Consider the following 26,088-nt stretch of genomic DNA (forward strand, 5'->3'; position numbering starts at 1 on the left):
GGTAGATTCAAAATCTGATGGCACTTTTATGAACGACCTTCATAAGCCCCAGAGAACTGTTGCTCAAGATCTCTTAAAAAATACAAGAAAGCATTTTAGAAGCCTGGCTCAATAATGCGCAGCACTGTATATACAGTGAAGTGGCAGTGGTGCAATATGCATTTACAACAGTACAAGGCATGCATTTATCTCACATAAGTAACTATATTAAAAAAATATAGGGCTGGCTATAGAGTAAGACTATTGCATTTTATGTGTACAGCTTAAAGGTGTAACTATAACTGCAGTGAGGTTAAAAAGTACAATAGTACAGTAGCAGATTATGATGAAGTCATGTAGACATATTATAAAAAATATGTATAAATTGCCACAAAACAGGAGTATTGATGCACTTAGGATAACTGAATACTACCTGTTTGGGGTTTTTTTGTGCTAATCATGCAAGTTGTACCTTTATGGAAAAATCTGTTTAAGTAAATGGAGAAACAGTAATAAATGCACCTGCTTGCATACGAGGGATTGTTGAATGATTAGCATCTATCTGCCAGATCTCAGCTGAACATGATTTTCAAGAGATTTTTTTTTAGCATTTTGAGGCCTTATTTGACAATACAGTAGAAGAGATCGTGCGGAAATGACACACAGGAAACTATCTGATCTAGACTTGTGCTCAGACCCCTATACAGCAGCCTTTGACCTCCGGGTCACCTGCTCAACCAGGTGAGTTATTGGGCACTGACAGTTATGACAGTCACTATTATCAATAAACGCCCATTTTATTTTTCCCCTGTTTATTTTGTCACCCATTTGAGCAGATACTCAGCTGTTAACTTCCCTTTGTAATAGTGAAGACAATTATTAAGAAGACTGTTGTAAAGGTCACTTATAGGTCACTGGTCTCGGTTCAGCTGGCAGAAATAATAAAACATCAATACCACTGCAGTGTTTCCCAGTAATGAGAAGTACGGCTGAAGTCCAGGAAAACAAAAATCCATACAGTCTCCACGTTTGCCACACAATCAATCATAGTCCGACTTCCAGTTTTTTAATCCTTTTAATTTTTCTTAACGCAAGTGAAACTATTTGGAGCAAACAAGCCATTTTGCATTTGTGGCATTTAATCTAATATCACACAAAGACATCTATTAGACCCAATGGAGGTGTTACAGTCAAATTTATTAAACCATGAATGTTTCATATAAACAAGTGTGTGCACATAGGGAAGACCTTGTCCTCAAGGTCCCGATCCTAAGCCAGACATCTACCTGAGATTCAGTTCAGTTCACCTATTCACGTGGTATTCACATAACAATGCAGAGAAGCAAATCTAGACTATTTAAATATCTGTGGCATATGTTAATGCTACAGTACGACATGTTGGACAGTAGTTCATAGTGAAAGTTTTGGCAATTCTACAAGCTACAATGTTTGCCTTACTCTTATACAAAAGAAAAAAAACCCTCATCTGATCAAATGTTCTTTTCTTTCTTTTTTTTTTTACAAACCATTTCTAAATCTCCTTACAAGTCTTTAGTATTGCTCTTGCTACATTGAAAAAATAGAAAAATTACATCTGAATTTTGAACTGTTGGTCTGGTGTATTTATAAAGAGTCTTGCTCTTGAGTATTCATGGCTATGTTTCAATAGTCCTTAGTTGCTTACTCTCCGTGTTTCCTTTCCTCTCTAATGGCCAGCTTCACCCATTAGCAATCACATAAGAGGGTGCGAAGCAAATAACAAGACATCAAAGAGTTTTAAGAGGCCTAGGATTCTCCAGAGGTGCTCGGTGTCGCCAAATTGTCCTGTCCCTGAGCTTCTTCCTCCGCCGCTGCTGCGTCCGTTGCTACTTCCTGTTTAGGGGCCACCAAAGAAGTGTCTGCGTCGGGGGCTTCGAAGGATTCGCCCCCCAGGTCATTCAGTTTTATGTAGCCCTTGCTGTTGGAGTGCTCCAGACGGGGGTAGCTGAACCGCCTGGCTCTGTCACCTTGACGACATCCAGACACAGACAGGCTGCAGCGGCGTGCTGGCCTGGGCTGATCTGTGAGAGAGTTGAGCGACAGCCGTGAACCCATCGCCCTGGCAACAGGAGATGGCGGAAACAGCTGAGGCCTCTGCGGTTGAGGCTGAGCCTGCGGCACACCCTGTTGGATACCTGTGTCGGTGTCCTCGTGGCTCCGGTGAGGAGGAGGAGAGTCCATGATTGAAGCCTCCTTCTGCTTACCGTACATCACGTCTCTCTGGCTGCTGCTGCTGCTGGCCTGTCCCTCCTCACTTATGTTTTCAGCAGCAGCTTCTATAACAACCTCCTCCTTTGAGCATCCCTCTGCATCTGCTTTCTCCCCCACCTCACAGTTGTTCAGTTTGATTACTGGCAGGGTAAAAGCGTTCACAGAAGAGGTGACGATGGAGGTGGTCTCCCATTGTCGGGGCTGAGGTGCCTGCTCACTGCTATTGCTGTAGTCTTTATAGATGCTATAGACAGTCTCTGTGAAGGTCTGCACATCTTTGGACAAGCTACGAGGCCTGCTGACCAATGAGGAGCGTCTGAATACCTCCTCGCCATCTACCTCACCTTTGAAAGTGATTCCAGTGGAGGGCCAGGAACTACGAGTAAGCATCCCACTTGTTGGGAATGAACCCGACGGCCCTTCTGCACTCTTTGATTGGGTGTAATTCACCATGCCGTTCAGAGGTGAGTACTCCTTTGATCGTATGCTGTGCAGATCTATCACTGTGGAGTAGATATCCCTCAAGTTTATGATTTTAGTTTTCTTGTCTCGGTTTTCATGGAGGACGGCGTTAGCACAAATGAAGAGAAAGATACCAATTCCCATCACAAGTGGTCCGAAGACTTTCAGGTTGTCTGAATACAAATAGTTATCCAGGAAGTCACAGAAAAAGCCACAGTGACGGGACGGGCTGGAAACACTGGTGTTAGAATGACTCTGGTTGAACAGATTTGATTGGCCAGAGGAAGGCTCACCACGGGTCAGGTTGGAGGTAATCTGAGGACTTTTGGAATAGCTCATCCTGCTGGTGTGAAATCCCCCCGTTCTGCGGCGCTCCTGGTATTCCTGCTGGTTCTGGCTGGGCCAGTAGCCCAGTACAGCCATGGAAATCCCAACCATAAGAACTATAATTCCAACTGCAGCCACCAAACCAGCAGGGGAGCAGAGATTGAGTTTGCCCTTCACCACCACCACATCGTTCTTCTTCTTTTTCTTGGATTTCCTCTTCCGTTTGTTCTCCGCTCGGTTTTTCGATCGGAGCGAATCCTGGCGCCTGTTCATGCGCAGCAGGCCACCCGTGGCTATCATGGTGGCGACTACACCACAGGCTTGTCACTCAGTCTGTGAGAACACAAAAAAGAGAGAGAATATAAGCCTGAGGAGAGTCTTAGCATTTATCTAGTTTCACTCTAAAAAAATAAAAATGCTAACATGTGAAGGTTAGTTTAGAAGAAAGGTGTAAAGCATGGGGAGAAGTTAATTCTTTGGTGAGCTTTAGAGAACCTGGCAGGGGGATTTCATTACTACTGGATACAATGAAGTTGCCTGTTTCAAATCTTTTGCTCAAGCTGTGTATCTGCTGTACAGACATGATTTTTTTTTTCCCATCAAATTCTGGTCAAGAATTTCTTTAAGGTGTAAAAAAATATCAGAGGTGGAATACTAGTAAGATATTAGCAACAAAATCTGTCCAAGGAGGACCTAAAGGAGGGCCATGGCTAATTTTCGTGGTCTGCCAGTGATCTAATCCAGCCCTGAATCTCAGATTACGCAACAGGTTTATTTAGCCTGCTTCTTTGCACTAATCCGACTAAAGGCAGAGGCAAATATTAGTCATCAGGAGTAGTCTAAATAAAAGATAGTATACATCTGCTGCTGCTGGATCTACAAATCTGAAGACGTAAGCAAAAGACAGACAAAAACCCAAGTTGACAGCGTAGAACAAGAAGTGCTTGTTATCTATATTCAGCTGTGCCGGTGCGATATCAGCCTATGAAAATGTAATGTGTCCAGACAGGAGGCCAGCAGCCATGTTCTCTCCACCTCACTCTGTTTTTCTTGCACTCCTTCTCTTTCTCTGCCTCTCATTTCTTCCACCAATCTCTCCCATAAAACACTATCCCTTCCTGCTTTCCACCCAAATCCATTTGGTCATCAACCAGTGCAGCTGTGCTTCAACATGACTGCATCCACACACACGCCACATCACAAAGGCAAATATGAGCTATTAGCCATGTGTTTACACAGCAACACAGCCATGCAGGATGTTTAAATTTGTTTGGGGTTTTTACAATTATGCAACGCAGACCAGCCACTGCTGACTGATCGTATAAGCTCTGGTTCAAAGGGCAACAAAGCCACCAACACTTATCATGATTACAGACATCTGCTTATGCGCTCCAACCACATGTGGTGAATAACAATCAGAGGATAAGAATGATTAATTAGACAGATTCTAGCCCCTGTCTGATCGTGTCTATAGCTAGATATTTAATTTTATAAATCACGCCTGACTGTGTACGACTTAGACCTTGGGTTCGTGAATAACTTATTCATGACACTCCTTCCATTTAATAAGACGTTTTCAAAAGCTGTCGTGGGACAAAATAGTAATCACGATGGCCTTCGAAATCCCTTTATAATTCAAGTTGTTACATGCTGTTCCAACGAAAGTAGAGCACGGACCTCTGCACCTGAGCTTCAGCAAACATCACACAGGTACTCAGCTGCTGTTTATAGCAACTTTCAGTGTATATCACATCCAATAACCACTCAAATACGTCCTAGGCGAGAGCAACTCAACCTGCACTAAAACCGATAAGGCGTAGGCGGTACTCTCTCTATGTTTGGGGAGAGAAGGGCAGCGGTAACGTGGACCAAAAGTGGGTGTGGACAAGTCGGATTTTGTCTCTGCCTGCGGTGCTGAACAGGAAGCTGCCAACCCGTCGGTTCGCCCCCCCCCCCCCCCCCAAAAAAAAGAAAACCCCCCAGCTCGTCTGGCAAAACGGAGACCATGGTGGTCTTAACGCTCAGTCCGTCTGAGCTGCGGGGGCGCATTTTTCGCGCAATGTTGCGTGAGTAATCGGCTGTTGACATTAGGGCGCATCTGTTTCCCGTCTGTTGTAAAAAACCCCGTGAAGCAAACACGAGCTGCCGTGGAGCTGGGGGTGCCGTGAAAATGCCCAGAACCACGACGCACGCTTCTCGCTCCAACACAAAGCCAAATACGGTATTGGAGGAGGAGGGGGTCTCACAAGGTGCAGACAGATGACAAACATCCATATTTCTTCCACGGCCCCGACGAAGCTCGTGGTTTCATAACTGAAACTACAATTCAGAGTTGTGTTGTAAATAAAAAAAAAATATATATAGCAAGCAATACCTTCGGCTCTCCCTGCTTTGCCTTCACAACTTATGCGAAATCGGTATCTATTGGCAACACCACGACCATAAAAAAGTTCAGCGGCATGAGCCGATCCGCATTTGAAATGGTGCTCTATTACACATTTTTATCTGTCGTGCATTTGAAAGAGGAGGCGTGCTATCAGGAAGACCAATCGAAATATTTATATATGTATAAAAAGCAGCATCATAAATGAAAGTAAACGGACTCGAGTGCCCAGTGCTCTGAGTCTACCGCCTTCCCGACATCAAAAACTCATGTCGACTTACTCGATTTTCACAAATACTACCAACCTAAACGAGGCGGTCGCAGAATTAAACCACTTCAGAAACCTCGTTCTACCTCGACACCGGGAATCAGACCCGCTTCTTAAGCGCGAAAAATAGCCCGCCTGATAAAAACCGCAGATTAAATAAAATCGTAAATCAGCGCGTCTCTCACCAGAAATTGTAGCTTGGCAATCAAACATCTTCAAAGGCGCACTCCTCGTTCAGCTGTGCATGTCGTGGTGCGCCACTTTGGTGCCAAGGCTGGAAGAGTGGTACCCAGTTGAACGCAGATTCACAATAGACCGGCAGGGGCGGGCCAACCGCATTTCCATTGGTGGTGATTATTGAGTAACGAGAAAGGGGAGAGCTGTTATTATACTGCAAACACCTCCAGATTTTTCAGGATTTCTTACCTCTATAGAAACACAAAGATTCCGCACCATGAGACTTTCCTTGATTTATGTATTTGCACTGTTGTTTGGGGAGTTTGATGACAATTGCAACTTGTCATCCAGGCTTTTCATTTGCATGTGGTTAAACAAGCAGAAATACCATGCAGGAGTGAATTACTACAGTATGGGTTTAAAACTGCACACAGTGGAGTTGAAGTCCACATTTAAATACACCGAATGCATCATCTATCATTTGGTTTTCTATCCTTACCTTCCCCCCAGTTGGGTTACATTGCTATAATTGCTTATATGCTGTGTCTTTGTGTTTAACAAAATTAAATATGACAGAGTCCAGATGTGTTTTAGTGATGTGAGACTGGAGACAGAGGCAGCAGCTCTACACTGGCCAGAGGAAGCACACATAACAAAGCTCAGCTCTGATGCTCCAGAGAGTTGGCTGCAAATTTATGACCCAGAAATGTGTTTTGTTTATGGCATAAATTAGAGGAAAGGAACAGAGAAAAAACTCTAGCGTGCATGCCGCAGTCAGAGTCGAAATATACAGACACATGGTAAATAATCCGGCGGGGTTTTAAAGAGCTGTCTTTAATCCCCAGTGTTGACTGGTGCACTGTAGGTCTGTAGGTCTGGAACAGATTTCTGTATAGCTCTAAGCTTGTGCGGTATAGTAAGACACAGTGACACAACAGACGTTTCAGTGTTTCTGACAGAGACTTAAAATCCTGCTACTGCAAACAAACATTCCAAAATATGATGTTCCATGAAAATAAGTCAACAGATAGTGATGCAAAAGAATCAGCACAGATTGTCTTAACATGATTTATTGAATATTTGATTGAATATAAGTTGTGTGTCTGTTATTTTTAAGGGCAAGTGAAAGCATCTCTTGTCTTGATGTGGTTACACTTTTAATTCAGTCACTTTAAGCAGCTTTTGAAAGCCGCTTGGTGCAAAAAAAAGAAAGAAAAGGAAATACTTACCTCCTGCATCTCTTAATCGTTGATGTTCTAAATATACATCTGGAAATATAATTTTTAAAGATAGCAACAGATGCAATCCAAAGCACTGCAGTCAACACACTTACTCACATCATTATCTGCACATCAATTCTCTAGTACGATCTCATTTTCAAGAGATTACGCCCCCCTTCAACAACACTTCATTCCAATCAGTAATCAGCCTGAGATCACACTCTCAGATTCACAAGTTTAGCCTGACACTTTTCTCTATTTTTTGATTGCACTGTATTTCAAAGGGTTTTTTTTTTTTTTCCTCTTCTTGCTGTTTATCAGTACAGGCGAGATAGGAAATGCAGGGAATTCAAATAAAGTTTGGGCTCACTCTGCTGTCTCAAATAGAGGATGGGATGGGATCCACTATCAGCGCCTTCAATCTATGTGTTCCACACCAAAGATGTGTTCCACTGTAACACAAGTGGAAAAAGAGCAGACTGCAGACTTTTGTAGAAACTGCTACTTAATCTGCAGACTTCCCAACTTTCCCTAATGACTATGCCCTTGCATACTTAATCATTTATTATCAAGACTTCCCCAGGTAATTAAATTCACCTACAGCACAGTGATAAATTACAGCTGGTTTTCACTACATATGGAAAGAAACGAAGGAATATGAAAAAGTAAAAAGATGGGATGGAAAGAGCACTATAGAGCTTTCGCTATGTTTTAGTCTTCTAATACTGGGTCTTCCATCTTTGGGAGGGACATCAGCAGTAATTCAATAATTCAATTTATTCCTCAGTGATCATATCATGTCTGTCACGGTTATTTAAAACACCAGCCTCCGGTACTGCTCGCTATGAATGATGTGCCCTGCATATACAGTTCTATTCAAGCCCTAACAAATCTGCTTCTATAGAACATTCTGATCCTTATCCAAAAAAAACAAACAAACAAAAAAAAAACCCACATCGTCTCTCACATATCGAAGTATCTCCACAGAGCGGCTCTCATATACTGTAGTGTCAAAAATAGCTCCAGCGCTTCTGCAACTGAAACATAACCAGCTTTGTTACTGTATCTGCACAGCCACAGCACAGAAGAAGACATTCACTTTGTCCTTTGGCTCCATTTCCTCATCCAACATTCTTTTTGAGTGTAATATGCCGGTTAACAGCTAAAAGATCCGTCTGAAGCAGTTTCAGGAGCTGCGGGGCGTTCAGTTCATTTCTTTCTTAGCTCGGTCTCATAAGTTAATTGGGAATGTAGGAACTTGGAATGTGGGCACAGCGAGAGATTAGCTGCCCCCAGGAAAGGCTGCCACAATTACACCTGAAGTTAGGAGTCAGTTCAAAAGATCAGGTCATGCCACATTTCTAGCCCTTAGAGGTGATGACCAAGAGTGATGATGGTTCATCAGTTAAGCTGATTTTTTTCTGTTCTGAGCTCTCAGTGATTAAAGGATAAAGGATTTTTTTTCTTCAAATCAAATCCAAGCAAAACAAAAGGCAACAATGTTTAGGGCTCACATCCCTAGCCAGGGCCCACTGGTCTGTACAAAAATATATTCAGAATAAGAACACGAATTATATTTTTTAATTCTTTGAAAAATAATCTCCTTAAACCGTTGGGCACTGACCTTTAGAAAACATTACTCATACTAAAATTAAGGGGCCTATTTTCAGCTGCAGGTGAATACACAATTGACTCTCTAAAAATAGCTACAAAAGCAGAGGGGTGAGTGGTGGACACAAAGCAAATTACATTGCCCATGTTCATTATAACAAACAAACCCCCAGCAACAATGTGCTTCATATATGTTTTTAACTAGTTTAGCTACATTCGTGGAGCTCTAAGTTATTAGAATATCGCCATAGGCAATAGTTGTTAGCAGCATCTATATATTTTGTGGGTTTTGCCATTTTTTTTGTTATTTCCAAGCAAATATGAAATATCCTCAGACTTATCATTTGACTAGTTTATCTGTTAGAACTCAATGAATCCACCAAGTTCTCCAATTGCTGCAGGTATATAAACAGGGTCAAAAAGCTGAATTTCTACTCTTTACCAAAACCCATTGCAATGAAAGCTTAACTCCAGACGCATCAATCTCTTGGCCCATAGAGCCACTATGTTCATTATCTTCCACAACATGGGAATGTTGGGCCTCCTCATAAATCACACCAAAGTTTCCCAGAGTAACCATCTTCGGCACCACTACTCAGGTGCTGTAGGGAGAAGACCTCCATTTGATGAATGACCATTTGGGTCCATGTGCAGATTGTGGTTGTGGCTAATGAGATGCATGACAGCGCTAAGACTGATACAGGTCATGGAGACATATGGGCATTTCGGGTCCGTCCGGTTCTATGTTCAGCAGCCATGCGTCACTGACATCATGCAGCACGCTGGAAATGGAGCAAGACGCCCAGTCATCGCAGGAAGAGAGACCAATAAATTGATGAGGAAGTATCAGGAGAGGGTGTGAATAGAGAGCAGCAGGTGAATGCTTGCTCCCAGCAGGTAGCTGGTTCCCACTGGTGGCCCTGTTTCATTTCCACATAGTGTAAATGGCTGATTAATAGGCGAGCAAGGACCCAGGACTCGGATAGAGGCCAATATTAGCTCACATATCATCAGCTTGTAACACTAATGGGAATTCATGGGTAAAATATGGACCCAGTGTCTTTTGCAAGATAAAACAGACCCAGATACAAAACGCGGACAACTTTTTAAGTTTGAACTGAGTTGTACCAAAGTTTTTCAAAAAGTAAACGCATATATTGAGCCCTAGTTTATGCACAACTTTCTCTGAATATGATTATCAGTTGGGCAACAAAACAGAATTGTGCCGAGTATGCATTACCTAAAGAAAAGGCAGTAATTGCAATCCTGAACATCAAAAAGCTGTGCAATTCCTAAACTGCAGGATCATGAACCCTGTAGGCTGAACAACTACAAAAGAAGCTGTTTTTCCATGCAGTGTTTGCCTTCATGGCCACATTTTGCAGGGGAGCGAGGCTGTTGCGCAATCTGGACTAATTCTCGGGGCTTGTAAGACGCGAGCTTCATAAGATCAGTGAGGAAGCCTTCTTTGATCTCCCATCCTAGATAATATAGGTCATCTCTTCAGGGAGAAACAACAAAAACCAAAATGAGGCGGAAAACACCATTCAACTCACTGTGGAACACGAAGCAAGCAGCGCCTCAAATGAGGACCACAACATCGCCCGGCAGACCTATTTTTAGGGTCTTGATCTTTGGCATTTTTAACACAACAGTCCATCAGCCTGTGTGCTGACGAGAGAAAGAGGAATTTCTGAAATGTGAAATATTGCATCTGTCATTTTCTATTCTGCTGCCTGTATGTGGAGCCTGTTCAGACTGGGTATCCATGGCAACCGTTTCATAATGCCTCGCAAAACACCTTAGAAGAGGTTCCTTTTTATCTAGGCTGGAGGGCTGGGACAGAGGCAACAGAGAATCAAATGAGAGGGCAAAAGTGATAGCTGACAGACTGTACACAGCATATTCTTCAGCTGACATTTTTAGAAGTCGCCCCCTCAAAATGGGATGGGGAGATAATGAAAAGAGCTCACCCAGAGAAACCAGGGAAAAAAATAGGATGACATAAGAACATTTGATATTTATTGCACTGCACAACTGTCAAAGCAACCCTCTTTCGCTTGCAGATTTAGAGCTTCTACTTCTGCAGCTTGTGCTACATGCATAGAAAGACAACCGCCAGTTCATGTGATTCAGTGAGACATGCTGGCACTGACACTCACTGTATAGGAGCATGTTCTCTGGGTCCTGGAGGACGAGTCCAGTCATGTGGAATGCAGCAGGCGTGAGCTTGATGGGAGGGCAGCATACAGCCAGCTGGGTCTTCTGCAGGGGTGAGGCAGAACCCATGCCAGGAACTGACAGGACCAATCAGTAAAGGGCTCAGGCCTCATCCATGCATGCTAATCAGCCCGTCAGAGGAGCCTGGGTTGAGGGCATTTGCAGGGGTTCATTGCTATGGATACAGCAGCAGGAGTCACACGATATTACCTGAGCAGGTAAACCAAGTGGAAGGAATCTTGGCATTGGCCGCACAGGGCTACGTGACCTTTGGTTACGTCATGCATTCTCAGATGAGTCAAAAGCTGCAGAATGAGAAAGCAAAAGTACCGATATGACTGCAAACACTGCTTGATTTATGGAAGAATTCAAAACAAAAAAGTTGAGAAGGGAAACTAGAACGCTATGTTGGAAAACAGACACACGCACACACAAAACCCCCCAAAAAACAAGAACACAGTCTTAAAAACATGTAGGCTATAGCAAAAGAAGCCTTTCATCATTTTAGCACAATCCTATAAATGGGTTTTAGGCTAATGTGGCCAGTTTGTCTTTTTCACAGCTCCACTCCTATTTCTATTTTCTGTTGTGTAACACATATAGTGTTACCTCAACTTTGTGGCACAGAAAGTTTGGAGACTAGGTGTCGCGATGGGAGACAAACAAGCCAATTGTTCCCCAAAGTGTTTTTCTTCTTTGGATAAGCTCTTTAATCATTTCAAAAGACTCTAGTGAGTCACCAGATTGAGTGACACAAACAGCAGTGGATGATAGATAGATATGACTGCTGGGATAAAGGACTCCATTATATTAGTTTGACTTTGGAGAGTCGAATATGCTGTAAATTTGACAACACGGATTGTTTAGAAACAGAATTTCCTTGTTGATCCTACAGTGCATATATTTAGCACATTAATCACTTATCTCCATCACAACATTCCCAGTTGTGTAGCAACAGCCGGAAAATGTATTTCCAATCAAAAGGGTTTCATCTCAGTGGCTGACCTAACACAACCACTTTTGACTGCTTTTATCCAGAGAATCTTTGAGGTCATTCATCTTTTCATATGCTAATATTTTAATCAACATTTCCCAATGAATTAAGCCTTTGCAGGCCTCAGGCTCATTTGTGTTATCGGGCAAATTAACCTCTACTGCTGGAAGGACAGTTGAAATCCCAACTGTCCGAGCATACTCAGAGGACGGCAGTTTTCCTTCTGCCAACAAAGTGAGTGAATGGAGTTACTATTGTATATCATTGTGTGTGCATCTGGACGGATAATCAGTTTCAGCCACAACTGCAAAATAGTCTAACCTGTTTGACCTTCGTTTTCATCGCGACTTTAAATGGACAATATGACAAAGCGAAGGGATCATAGATTCAGACCTCTCTTTAACAAGCATGTAACAGAGACAGAATAAATACTGATTACTGGCTGTGAGGCTCAGAGAAGCGCAGCCAGTACTGTCATTATTCTTCGTTATTAAAAGCTGACATTAGAAGGATAATAATGGAGAAATGCTCAAAGCAAAGCAGGAAAGTTTTGAGGAAGATGTAATAAGGCTGCACTCATGTAGTACATTTCATTTTGAGTGGAGAAACAAAGTGCTTCACAGAAAACCAAAGAGCATCACAGGAATCTTTCCATCTGCTTCTGAACGATGTTAAACCCACATTAATTGATTTTTTTTAACCACTTGGGACAGCCCATCAACAGCTGTCAACACAATGCACACATATTGTCCAACACGTATCTGGCTTCTGAACGATACGAGAGGTCTGCTTTCAATATTCAGACATGATCTAATTGGAAGGTCTGTAGTTTCAACTTTGGAACTATAGATGTTGATGTGTCCTTGGGCAAGATGTGGAAACTGCACTAATGTATCATTAGTTCTTTATGAATAGGAGTGTGTGTGGCTTGAAGTGTAAAGTGCTTTCAGTGACAACATCAAAAAAAAAAAAGCACAGTGAAAATTTTAACAGCCAGCTGATATCCATTACCATTAGCTTCTGTTTGGGATTGTGCTTTCCGGCTAAATGATAACAGTAAATCCAATATTCACTTTCCTACCAGCTGTTATTGGTCTGCACTGCACCAACTCCTGAGGGAAACATCTGTTTCTAAAGCAGCTAAATATTCAGACATGTTCATCAGCTGGTTCCTCCTGTGCTCCAAAAGCATGTTTCAGTACCATAAAGAACCTATATAGCATACACATATTTAATTCAGTGTTCCAATATATAAATCAACATGTTGGTTTATGTTTAATCTACTTACAGATGTTGGAGTTCAACAATCTGGCAAAACCTTTTATTTGGTCCCTGAAACACCCCAAAAGAATGCGGAAGTAGACTATTGAGCAAATTCACACAGGGCATAGATATTATAGTTTGTATTTTCTAGTTACTTTTTATTTTGTTTCAGTTTAATTTTTTGGTTTCAATATAGCTTAGTTTCCAGAGTGGATGTAATGTTCTTTGAAAAATTGTGGTTTTACTTCTGTTTTTTGTTAGGTGGAGGGCATTTTCCACAGGAGACATTTAGGAAAGTTAGAACAGATATTACAAAACATGTAATGTAGACATCCTAAATCTCTGTAAGCATACTCCAAAGCCTGCACCAAAATGTTACATGATATGTACTAGGAACCTAGTTGCTATGTTCTAGCTTGTTAGCTAGCATAGCTAGAACTTCATGAAACCAGTTTGAGATTATCTAGACTTTATAACATGGTGCGCTATCTTTTTGGAAGCAGCTATCAAAACATGGTTACACTGTGGTCATGAAAAAATAGACACGATCATCAACAATACTCAGGTAGACTGTGGTGTTTCAAAAATGCTTACCAGAATCTACCAAGAAAATATTCTCCACATATTACACCACTACCAGCTGCCTGAATGATTGATATAAGGCAGGATGAATCCATGCTTTCAAGTTGTTCACATCAAATTCTGACCCTAAATTTTGAATTTTGCAGCAGAAATCATGGCTCACCAGACTACTCAATGTTTTTCCAGTCTTCAAGGTCCAATATACTGCGTGTTCAGAGATGCTCTTGTGCTTTGGTTGTAACAATTAGTTGTTTGAGTTACTTTTGCCTACCTGTCAACTTGAAGTAGTTTGGCCATTCTCCTCTGACCTCTGGGATCAATAACACATTATCACTAAGGGAACTGCCCTTCACTGGATTTAGTCTCTTTTTCTGGCCTTTCCCTGTAAACCCCACAGATGGTTGTGTGGAAAAATCTTTGTAGATCAGCAGTTTCTGAAATACTCAGACCAGCTGGTCTGGCACCAGCAACGATGCCATGTTCAAAGTCACTTAAATCACCTTTCTTCTCCATTCTGTTGCTCAGTTTTGAACTTCAGCAAGTCATGTTGACAATGTCCATGATAGCATGAACATGTAGCTCAGCTAAATCCACAGCTGACAACAGTAGGTTTTCTCATTTTACATGGTAAAAGTCGGCTTTGTTATGCTGGTTATCTGGCTAGGACATGTGAGACAAGAATCAACAACATGACTCTGATGTCTGACATTTGTTATGAATCGTTTTATTATATTTCCTAAAAACATAGCCCAGAAGGCTAAAAAAAACCCAACAAAAAAAACCAACACACACATAACAATTTTATCACAGCCCTGGCTATCATAGTAAACAGTACCCACTGCCAAAAAGGCTCCAAAAATTATGAGTGCACGCAGCGGAACATGTTGTGTTAAATTACTCAAACATAGTGTACACTCACCCACTGCCACCTTTTTCTAGCAAGAGTGGGAGACAGGAAAACAGGAAAGGAAAGGAAAATAGAGCAACAAAGCAGTCTGTACACTGGCCTAAGATCAAATGGTCCAGCGAGAATGCCTACTCATCACTATCCTGTGTTCCCGAAAAAAACCCACTTCGAACTGTGGAGTGTAGCGGGACAATGACCGATCTACACCATTGTTTTAAGTACATTATTGATGCAGGCAGGGCAGAGCCTGATGTCTGCTTATGTGCTCTGAGTCTGCTTTAAGTTTGTTTTATGTCAGTGATCCTGTGCATTTTGCTGTGCTTTGTAAACGTTAACAATGAATCTTCTTTAAGGAAAAATCAATGGCCAGGAAATGACCTGCAGATCTCACTTAAAGAAGCTATAATTCATCTTCCTTTTATAAGATCAATTTATCAAATGAAAATGAGAGAACAATGTGACAATGTGCATGGATTGCTTACAGTAATTATACTCTAAAGCAGGGGTGTCAAACATAAGGTCCGGGGGCCAGAATCGATCCGGCAAAGAGTCTAATCGGGCCCACTGGATGCCTTTGGAAAGTGTAAAGGAAGTCATAAAAGCTTAAAATCTCCCCCGTTTATCCATATTACACTGAAGTAATTAAATAGTAGGGGCGCAACGATACACAAAATTCACGGTTCGGTTCGATACTTTGGTGTCACGGTTCGATATTTTTTTGATACAAAAAAATGTTCATGCTTTTTTAATTTGTCATTTATTAAAATTATGAATATATATTTTAACTCAAAAGTACAGTTTTTAAATTTAATGTTGCTGAAACAACAAAGTAATAAAAAAATAAATCTATCTGATCGAGAAATCACTCATCTTTGGAAAAGAGAGTTTATTACAGAGAAATGTCTCTTTCCAAAATAAAAGCTATACTATACGCTTCATCTGGGCTATATTCTCAGCAGCATATTAAACATATCAGGTCCCCATAAGGAAAATCATGTGCTAACGGCTGTCTAAATGACTTGGTAAAGTTTGTAGCATGCGTGCTTGTTGTTTTTGTCTGCTTCCACTTGTCTTTGGACTAGGATGATGTCGGTGTAAATGTGCAGTCATATTTGTTGTGTTCACACTAGTGCTGTCAGCGTTAATCTGAAATGACGTTAACACCACAACACGGCAAATCTCCGTTAATGGGTTACCTCGGATTGCCCCATGTGTGGGGCTGGACAGTGTCAACACGTTAGCGAGCTAACTGCGCTAACGCACTAGTTCCCATGTAATTGAGCATTGCTGGCACATCCAACATACTGTTTTACTTTTGTCCATGACACGCTTACCTTCAGGGTCATACGTCACATGGAGACCAAAATAGTTCCAAACGCCAGATCTGAATGAGGGTGGGGGAGGTTCAATTTGCCATGTTACAATGAGAGCTTAGTTTCTGTCTGCTAGCTTGCACTGCGTTCAGTGAATCTGCATTCGACTACTCCGCCTAGGCTGCACTGTCGAGCGCAGATCCACTGAGCGCTCAACACAGACAGCATCGTTAGAAGAAAAGTTGTTAAAATAAATTAAAAATTTTGTTTTATTCGATACATATGCTTACCGAACCGAAAGCACTGTATCAAACGGTTCAATATCGATACGAGTATTGTTGCACCCCTATTAAATAGATAAATAATTAAATAACAGGAAAGTTCCTGTTTTTTTCACAAATAGAATAACTTTCTGTTTTATAATTACAGGGCCATCTAGACAACGAGCTACCAGAATTTTCTGTTATTTTACACATTTATGTCTTATAACTGAAGCCCAAAGAGTCACGCTAAAAGATTTCTTTCATTTATTACAGTAGAATTGCTTTATCATCTGGAAAAACTGAGATGTGCTGTTGAAATCTGTACACTAGTTGGATAGGTCACCAGTTAATCACATAGCTAACATGCAGGCAGACACAGACCACCATATATCCCTTCATTCATTATATAAGTTAAAAAGCAATTATATGGTAACAACCTGCTCCACTCTATTGCTTCCAAGTGGCCACATTAACAATGAGATGCCAGTGTAATGAGTATCATGCCTTCTTGTTAGTTTTTTACAGTTGTCCCATCCATCCATCCATCCATCCATCCATCCATCCATCCATCATTTCCTTTATGTCTTTATCTTTTGGTTTATTTCATTCAGTCTCTCTCTAACTTTTGGGTTTGTTTGAATAAGCACTAATCCTTCCTCTGGCACTGAGTGTTCAGACACTCAGTTATCCAAACATTGTGAACTGGACAGATCAATTGTTAACACTAAATTGTACCCCTGACGTCAATATTTTGTGACTTGCATTACAATCCACCCCACCATTTTTCACCACCGCCAATCATTTTTCCACTCAATTGTCCATTATTGCTAATCAGTGAGGCTTTATTTACTTGTCAGCTGCTGTTGTTCATCCATCAGTGACAGATTTGCTTGGAGTGCTTAGATGGCTCCTTTAAGGTGGAGGCTGAGTTCCTGAAGGCAATTCCCACTGAGGGACAAAGGAGTGTTACGCCAGATGCTGCCCTGAACAACAGGAAAGAAATGATTCAAGACAGAATGGCCTAATAATACACTCTCCTTAAAACGAACACACACATCTGATGGTCTATGTGACTTCGCTGCTCATAGTGATGGATAGATGTGCACGCTGAGATTAAATGCAGAGCGTGGCATACATATATCCACAGAGTTGCGTAGGCTGAAACAAACACTGTGGGCACATTCTACATAGGGGCTGAATGTTGCTGAGCTGTGATTTCGATGTCAGATGCCAACTGTGGGTAAAGCTATGACAGTGCATAGCTTTGTGCATCTTAGCAGAAGACTAGGAAGAAACTGTTTGTTTAACAACGAGGTCGTATTCACTGAAAGCGACTGGCACTCTAAAAGTCACTACAAAAAGGAGACTTTCATGCAGTTTTTACACTAATATCATTTTGTTGCCCTCAAAAATTTTATAATATAATACTGGTTAATTAGAGATATTTAGAAGAAGGCCACATTAGTAGTTGTGCTGAACTATAACCACTTGATTTATATTTTAAGAATAGAGATTGAGAGCGGTATTCAGCTTTTGATTTCTCTTGGCAAGAAAGTTTATTCCTCAATATGTCAAACTATTTCTTTAACCTTGGCCTGAGGGAAAACACACTGAATACCGCTGTGTTGAGCACTGGTCTCCCATTCCACACTAGTTAAATTTTCAGTTTCAGATATAAAAAACGCGACACTGGAAGGTTCTTAAAGTGACATTTAACACTCTCCAGAGTCTGTTGAGTCTCAGGATGAGGACCATGACCTTAACAAGGCGTCTATCAGAGGACTCGAACTGCAAGACCAGGAGGAGGAAACTCAACCAAGAGGCAGCTAGACATTCTTTGACATTATAAAGGTGCTGCTGGCATGGTGTGCCACGTGAGACAACACCATGCAGCCCGTTTCTGATAAGCCACATGTCTTCCCCTGCTGAAAGGACAAGTGTCAGCAGGGGCACTGGGTCTTGGCGGAGGGGGGGCTGTTACAGAAGCCACCGTGAGTCATCGTCCTCTTGAGGTTACCACATGGTGAGGGAAGATGGATTTAGTCTCAGCACTGCCATGGTCTACCACAGGAAAAAGCTGGCAGTACTTACAGTCTAGCTCCAGCATGAGGATCCATAGCAAAGAATGTTCAGCTGATAATGTCACTTCTGGCTGGGTTGTGCCAAAGCCCTTTAACATCTCTGTTTCCACCAGCTGCGCGACTGATGAAAGGTGAATAATGTAACAGTGTTATCAAGGACAGCCTCCATAAGGTTGCATGGAGTCATCTTGATTAGTGAGGTAAATTCATTTAGTGTAATTAGATGAAGAGATGACGATCTAAACCTGCAAAACTCAATACTCCATCTCAAGGTGAACAGTTATGTAATACACCTTTCATCCTTTGACTGTCAGTAATTAAACCACAAAGCTTCAAAGACTTTATCTTCACACGTAAAAAAGCTGTTGGGAAAACACTGTTTTTAATCATATTTAATTTTTCACCTTTAATTTTATAGGCATCCTCATATACAAAAATGCACAGGCTTCTCGCTTCCTCACGGACAATAACCATAGTGTTATGTTTTTTTCTTTCTTTTTTTTATATTGTATCCAGGCCAATACAGAGAAGATTAGAATTTCCTTTCTAGCGCTCAAAGCTACAAAAAATACATATAAAGAATTAAACACCTTTCTTTCCTTAAACAGTGCCCCAGTTAGATCATCATGTTTTTTTAAAGTTGATATTGTGAGCTTGCACAGGCATGCAGCAATCCTAGACCAAAATCATCACTTGTAAGATATCGATCACACCCCAAAAAACCTGTTTTACGTTGTCACATAATGTTCACATTCTCATTTGATGTCATGTTTGCATAAAAATATTCCTAACACTGCCTTTAAAGTGGATTTATGAAATCCCTGGCTCTGTTGTCGCTTGTACATATTTAAACTGGTTTGGTACATACTCACTGTGACTGCACTAGATATGACTCCACATATCCACTCATTCTGATACAAAGTGAGTCAGCTGGAGCGTCCACTCCAGGCTACCTTGTTAGGCATGTCTCTAACATCCACCATCTCTATGTATCTCCTAATTAGCACCCGATGAGCACACTGCACATCTAAGCAGAGATCCGTTCTGTCTTCTGACATCTACTTTCTCCCCCTTCGGCTCCCTTTGTCTGCTCACCATGTTGTAAGTACTGAACGTAAAAGAGCTCAGCTCAATATAATGTGTTGGAAGATAAAGGAAGTGACTCCCTGCCATGCCAAATCTATCCAGAACGCTATTATGGTGCCATGGCAACAGATGAAGACGTGCAGGCCTCTTTGGATGGGGGCACCGCTGGTTCACTCGTCTTCTCTGTTAGACTGACTGGCAGGAAAGCTCCAAAGGGCTGCTATGGCAACAGACTGATCATATGCAGAGTGGGGCTGTTGGCTGCCACGGCAACATAGGGGCCAAGTCGTCGGTTTGCCTCTGAGTTACAGGAAATTAGATTGATTTTGATGGGTCCCAATACTCGATTGCTCAAGGATTTTTGTCATGAAATGTGAAAAAAAAAACATAAATGTGTGTGTGTGTGTCAGGGGTGAAAAGGATTAAATATGGCAGCACAAAGCAAGTACAGTAAGTACAAAAAAAACTGCAATTTGTGCAATAGCCACTGGTGGCCACCTCCAAATGTCAACTAATACCTATGGAATCCTATATTTAGGTGCTCTGCTTTAAAGTACACATTTAAATGGTCACAGCCCCTGAAGTGAATATCCCAGTTAATGGCCACTGGGATTTTTTTCTCTTCTTTTCTTTCCCCTCACCCCCAACTGGTCAGGGCAGATGGCTGCCCCTCCCTGAGCCTGGCTCTGCCAGAGGTTTCTTCTTGTTAAAAGGCAGTTTTTCCTTTCAACTGTTGCTAAGTGCTTGTCTATAGGGGGTCATCTGAGTTTTGGGGTTTTCTTTCTAATATTTCACATTCTTTACCTTACAGTATAAAATGCCTTTTCATACAATTAGGTCCCTTCTGGCTTCGAAAAAATTGGTGCACAAATATTATTCACAAAAAGTGGACAAGTGGAGGATAAATAACGAGCGCACCAATCTGACACGCTTTGCGCTTTTCTTTTTTATAGCTTAACACCCACGAGGAAAGAGTCTGGGGTGTTCTGGATTCCTCCATGAATTACCATCTCACTATTGTGAAGATCTTTCTAGGCCCCAGTGATCCCAGGTGCTATGTTATTGGGGAAGTTTGCCCCTGCGCTCATTTGTTTAATGTCAGTTCAGAATACATATCCTTCTGGGAGTTGTTGAGACGTATTTTGTCAAACTTGAGAAGGCATTTAACTGCATCCCTTGGGGTATCCTATGGCAGTATCGGGGTGTCTGGCCTGGTCCGTATTGCCAGCAATAAGTTGGACACAATCTCAGTGGGTGCTGGACTTTGGCAGGGCTGCCCTTTGTTACTGATTCTGTTCATAATTTTTATGGACTGCATTTCTAGGCAAAGCCAAGTGGCTCTCACCTTGGTGGCCTCAAGCTCTCGTCTCTGCTTTTTGCAGATGACGTACTTTTATGGCTTGAGCAGGCGGTGTCTTCCAGCTTACACTGGAGTGATTTGCAGCTGAGTGAGAAATGGTGGGAAAGAGAATTAGCATCTCAAGGTCAACGGACATGATTTTTGGCTGGAAAAGGTCAGTGTGACCACTCTGGGTCAGCGTTCAGTCGCTGCCCCCAAGTGGAGGAATTTAGGTATCTCGAGGTCTTGTATGCTTGAAAATCTGGGATCACAAACCAGTGGGTGCTGCTGCAACATTGCTGCTTGTTGGAACTATAACAAAAGAGCAAAAAAAAAAAAAAAAAAAAAATGCAATATGCCAGCCTTACAACAAACTATGGTATTCACTTGTGAGTTGACACTAAGCTTGAAGCTTTTAAAATATGTAGTCTGAAGCTACTGAAATATGTATGATGAGTCTATACCCAGGAACACTGCTTCCCAAACCTTTCCTCATCTAACCAGCTCAGCTAACCAAGAATATTAAAGTACCAGCAGACTCTGATGGCTGACAGTGAAATCACATCAAACTGTCAGAGTAATAGGAACAGTGTCACGAGAGCGGAGACATCTTACTCTCCCCTTTCTGCCCTCCATCTGCATGAAAATGGAGGAAATATGAGATATGGATTTGTCTCAGATGTGAGCGCTCAACAGGGGTGCTCTTTTTGTTTGCCGAGCTGCTCCACTGATTGATTGCTCGCTCCACTTTGGAAAACACTGGGCTGCAATCAAAAGCAAATACAATGAAGACAGTTCAAAACAGCTGCTACACGATTTTCCAAAGGAGAACAAGGAAGGATTAGGAATTTCAGCATCATGTATTTTTAGATTTTGTTCAGTTCATACCATGTGAGTGATAATTCATATTTTCACCTGAAGGCCTCTCTGTTGCAGTCACTTTTAACACGTAGAACGGAAAGTCAAGAGGGGATAACTTAAGCAGTTGTCCTCTTCTGCACTCCCGGAGATTTACGGTCCGGTTTCTGCAATTATTCGCTGTAGTGAAGCAAAGGAGGGGGCGTGGATGATAAAGCGATGAAGGCAGCGAGAGAAAAAAAAAAAGGAGAATAATCTCGTCCCCGGAGATATAAACAGGCTGTTGTGCTCCAGTTGCTTTAGCTACCCTTTGACCTGTATGTGACTCTGCACTTGTGCTGCATATGTGTGTGTGTATGTGTGTGGATGTGCACGCATGTGTGCAAAACTCTGCAGTAGCGCATGTGGGACTGCATGTGCAGGGTTACTTGGATGAAATTCAGTGAACATCTCGATTATAAGAAAGTACACCACTTAATTTTTTATAGGCAATTGCAGTGTGATTAATTATTCATGGGGTTATTCATTACATTGTTGCATCAGCACAGACTGGGTGTGAGATAATATGCTAACAAATTCAGTATGCGTAATTCTAAATCTGTATGCCATTTATATGCTCTTTTTCATCTATTGCACATATGCAAGAAGGCTGAATCATTAGTGTCAGCGTGCAAACATCGTAAAAATTAAACAAATTGCTTTCTTTTCAGTTTTGTTTAACTGCCAAAGTTGTTTCAAAGAAATATAATGTTTGAAATGAAGCAAAAATGAGGTTTAAAGGTCATTTCACAAACAGAGTAAAGACTTCCCTCCATTAGCTGCTCTTGAACTTCACTGATGATGTGCGGCTGACAGCATATGCTGCTCTATATCGCCATCTCTTGGATAAGTGTTGCCATGACAAGCAGGCCTACATGGCTGCAGCTGCAACCTTGATTTTGAATCCAGGTTTACAAAATGTAAAAAATAATGTGATATTTGGGTTAAAGATACATTTTTTACTCATAACTTCTTATTTGTTTATGTTCTTTAGTGGTGGTTTGATTCTTTCTAGATGTTTCTCGATATTTTAAGTGTACTTTTGCCTCACTCTGTGCACCTATTGCTTTTTGTGCCTTTCTTTCACTTTTCTACTAGGCAAATATGTTCTTTGTGGTGATTTGGAGTCATTAGATCACAACTACTACATCTCTTTGGTGCTTTGTGTTTCTTTGAATCTTTATTTGATTCTCTGTAGTTGTTCTACATCTCATTGCAGTTATTTTGATAGTTTTCAAGTTGCATTTCTGTAATTATGTGGTTTTGATCATTTCATAGTTTTTTTTATATCTCTCTTGCTTTTTTGACTCTCTTTGCAGATATTATGCATGTAGATACGGTTATTCTTGGATGTGATTGCATATCTTTAATCATTTTAGTGTTTCTGATACTTTACTTTAGTTTGGCATCTTTTTCTGTCTGTACGCTTTATAAATCTCTTTCTGGAGATTTTCCTTCTCTTGCTTATTTTTTTGATAGATTTTTGAGTACTAATACTCACTAATACTATACTGTACTGATAGTCACTAGAGTCCCATTGGTTGTTTTGACTCGTGTGTGTGTGTGTGCGTGTGTGTGTGCGCATTCATGACCTTTGCCAAGATAATCTACCCATCTCTTATTTTGGATTTCCATTCATTTCTGTGGCTACAAATGGTCCTGACCACTGTTGCTTAAATTGCTGGACAGATTACTTCCCATGTTCATGTTTCCATATGTTGTGCCTTTGCCTCTGGACATTAGCTCAGGAAGCATCTGGTGTTGACTCCCTCAGCAGCTCCACTCGTATACAGGCTCAGCAGCAGGAGCAGCCCAGAGTCTCTTCCCTCTTCCTCCCTTCCTCACTCGAGCTCGTCAGCTCCCCCGTCTCCATGGATAAATACAGGAATAATTCACCAGCACTCTTGCAGTGAAATATGAAACCATCTCTGGTGCCACAGTGCCTGCAGGCCCCGACCAGCTGGAACATTCTGTAAAGGGAAAAGATGAGATCTTCAGCTTCCATGAAGATGTGCCAAAGATTTCCTCCTTTTTCTCCAAGAGACGGTCTTTGAGGAGCTGCTGGGGCTTTCCAGAGACAAACGTGATTGCAGAGGCAATTAAAACCAAATATCACATGTTTTAGGAACAGGGATGTTGTTGTGTCTTGTGTTTGTTACTCTGTAGTACATGAAGGAGGAAACGTGGAAATTGCATTTGGTTTTCAATATTGCGAGCTGCTCATTAGCCAAGGCTTTATTTCAGGGACTAATAACTGTAGAATTACCAAGAGATGCATCATGTATGCTCAGTTAAAGCAACCTTATTTCAGAAGAGCAGAGAGGGAGAAGTAGAATAACTTAAAAGAACCACTGACTGACCTCTTGTGGTCGAAGGCATTTTGGCACGTGTAATGCCGTTGTTTGAATTTCTGCATCACTGAAGGGAGTAAAATAAAAAAAAAGATTTGGTGTAAAGGAATAAGACTTTATGTTGTCTTAATTTTCAATAATTTCTTGCAGAAAATTATACAGCTTTCACAACCTTCAGCTCAAATTTATAAATCTGTTATTAACCATGTAAAAGTAGAATTTTAGTGGCTCATATATGTCATAAACCACATTCATTGAACTTTATGACTCTACATATTTTCCCCTGGTCCTTAACATAACAGTGCTGTGGCTCTTTGCCCCATCCCGATGTCCACACTCACATAATTCAGTTCAATTCAGTTTTATTTATATGGCACCAAGAACAGTCACCTCAAGGGACTTTATATTTTAAGGTGAAGACCCTACATAAATAATTAGCAACCCAAACAATCAGATGGGACCATATATGCAAGCACTCAGTGACAGTGGGAAGGAAAAACTCCCTTTTAACAGGAAGAATCCTTTGGCTCAGGGAGGCAGGGGTGCCTCCTCCTTTTTTCATTGGGGTAGCCATATGGGGACCACTAAAAATATGGAAATACAGAATTTCCATTTTGATTATGGTGTTGTCATAGGCTACTTAGAAAATATGTCAAAAAAGAGAGAAAGAAAAGAATTATATGCCTGCTTAAGTTTCTGCTATTAAGGTTGATATCACTGAATAAAGTGACAAATGAAAACCAAATAAGATTTTGAAGTCCAGGACAATCCGTTTGAAGCTTCTCTCTTGTGCTCATGTTTATTAGAATCATTACCAACATAGGACAGTATAGCTGGGTGGGGCCACTGCAGGGAGGGGCAGCCATCTGTCTCAACCTGTTGGGGGTGAGGGAATAAAGACAGGACAAAAGACACACTGTGGAAGAGAGGCAGACATTACAAATAACTTATAGTTAAATGCAGAGAGGTGTAAACACAGCAAAAGTGAGAAATAGGTGAGTGAAGAAGAAACACTCAGTCGGAGTCCATCATGGGAAACTCCCAACAGCGAAGTCTTACTAGACATACTTTGAGATACTCCTGCAGATTGAGTGAGGGTCCTCCCATTCTTATAGTCATTCTGACCATTTAATCCAGATTTTTTTGTTTTTTAATCTAGGTCTGCATTCATGCAGACTTCTCCAAAGGGAATTACCAACAGTTCACAGCACTATGATGGTAAAAACAGAGTTACTGGAGCATTGGAACAACCAGTCCAAAGATACAATAAAAAAGATGTCTACAAAAAGTCGAAAAACACAGCTTGTGCTTTATTACACACAAGTTCATTTATCTATTTTTTTAATACTGTTGCTTAATGATGATGTTTTGGCAGAAACAAGAGTCTGGGAAATGAATAAATTAGACAGGCTCATTAAGTTCACTGGCCTCAAAGTAAAAAAGAAATAGTTCCAAGGCCACAATTGTAAGAAACACAGTTTGGTTTCATGTAGGTAATGTCATGTTACTATCTTATTTTGTCATTTTGAGCTCACACAGTTAACAACTACCACAACTGCTAACACAAGTGATTCCAAGTCTGTGTCGGGTGGACACCGGGATAAGGTCTTTTTCCCAGCAGGGGGCCATTGGCTTGTTTGCAGGAGTTCAGATCCCTGCTTTGAATTTTTACACTTTAGGTCTATAATTAGCCAAAACGTTTTTGATTGCTTCACCTCCAGCGGTGTGGATATGACCCATAAGTGCAAAGCAGAAAGAATTATTCTGCTTTTTCTTCTATTTAAGATTGTTAGTTTCTTGTGAAACCCACTGAATGCCTCATAAATATGGGTAGTTAAGCAAACCTTTATAACAGTGCCTGATGTTCCCCTAATTTAGACCCAACTGAGCTTTTAAACTGATCCAGTTGAACTGGTCACAGCCACATGTAAACTGTGCGAAACAATCATGTGGTACAGGATATGGAGGCAATGAGTGTGTGATAGATTTCATGTTTACTCAAATCTAAAATTGTTTGCAGAGATATTTTAATATAAAAAGAGCTTAACTTTAGTCAGTCGACTATTACACCAAGCCTTCATTCTCAGACTTTTAAAGACTCAAGACTTCATGTTT

General features: G+C 41.2%; 1 protein-coding gene across 1 annotated transcript; it reads right to left on the bottom strand.

Annotated features, from left to right (window-relative positions):
- Nucleotides 1-1,035: 1,035 nt before the first annotated feature.
- LOC146497419 (transmembrane protein 200C-like) lies at nt 1,036-6,481 on the bottom strand. The gene is made up of 2 exons (XM_085140153.1): nt 5,855-6,481; nt 1,036-3,351 (listed from the first exon to the last, which is right to left on the bottom strand). The coding sequence occupies exon 2, from the start codon at nt 3,316-3,318 to the stop codon at nt 1,765-1,767; it is 1,554 nt and encodes a 517-aa protein (XP_084996279.1). The 5' UTR covers nt 3,319-3,351; nt 5,855-6,481; the 3' UTR covers nt 1,036-1,764.
- Between the last annotated feature and the right edge of the window lie 19,607 nt (nt 6,482-26,088).

The sequence above is a fragment of the Neolamprologus multifasciatus genome, chromosome 18, assembly GCF_963576455.1.
Source record: "Neolamprologus multifasciatus chromosome 18, fNeoMul1.2, whole genome shotgun sequence".
In the NCBI taxonomy this organism is placed as follows: Eukaryota; Metazoa; Chordata; class Actinopteri; order Cichliformes; family Cichlidae; genus Neolamprologus; species Neolamprologus multifasciatus.

What these genes read in the sequence shown, in the direction of transcription:
- LOC146497419 (XM_085140153.1), bottom strand. Translation starts at nt 3,318, where the DNA reads ATGATAGCCACGGGTGGCCTGCTGCGCATGAACAGGCGCCAGGATTCG.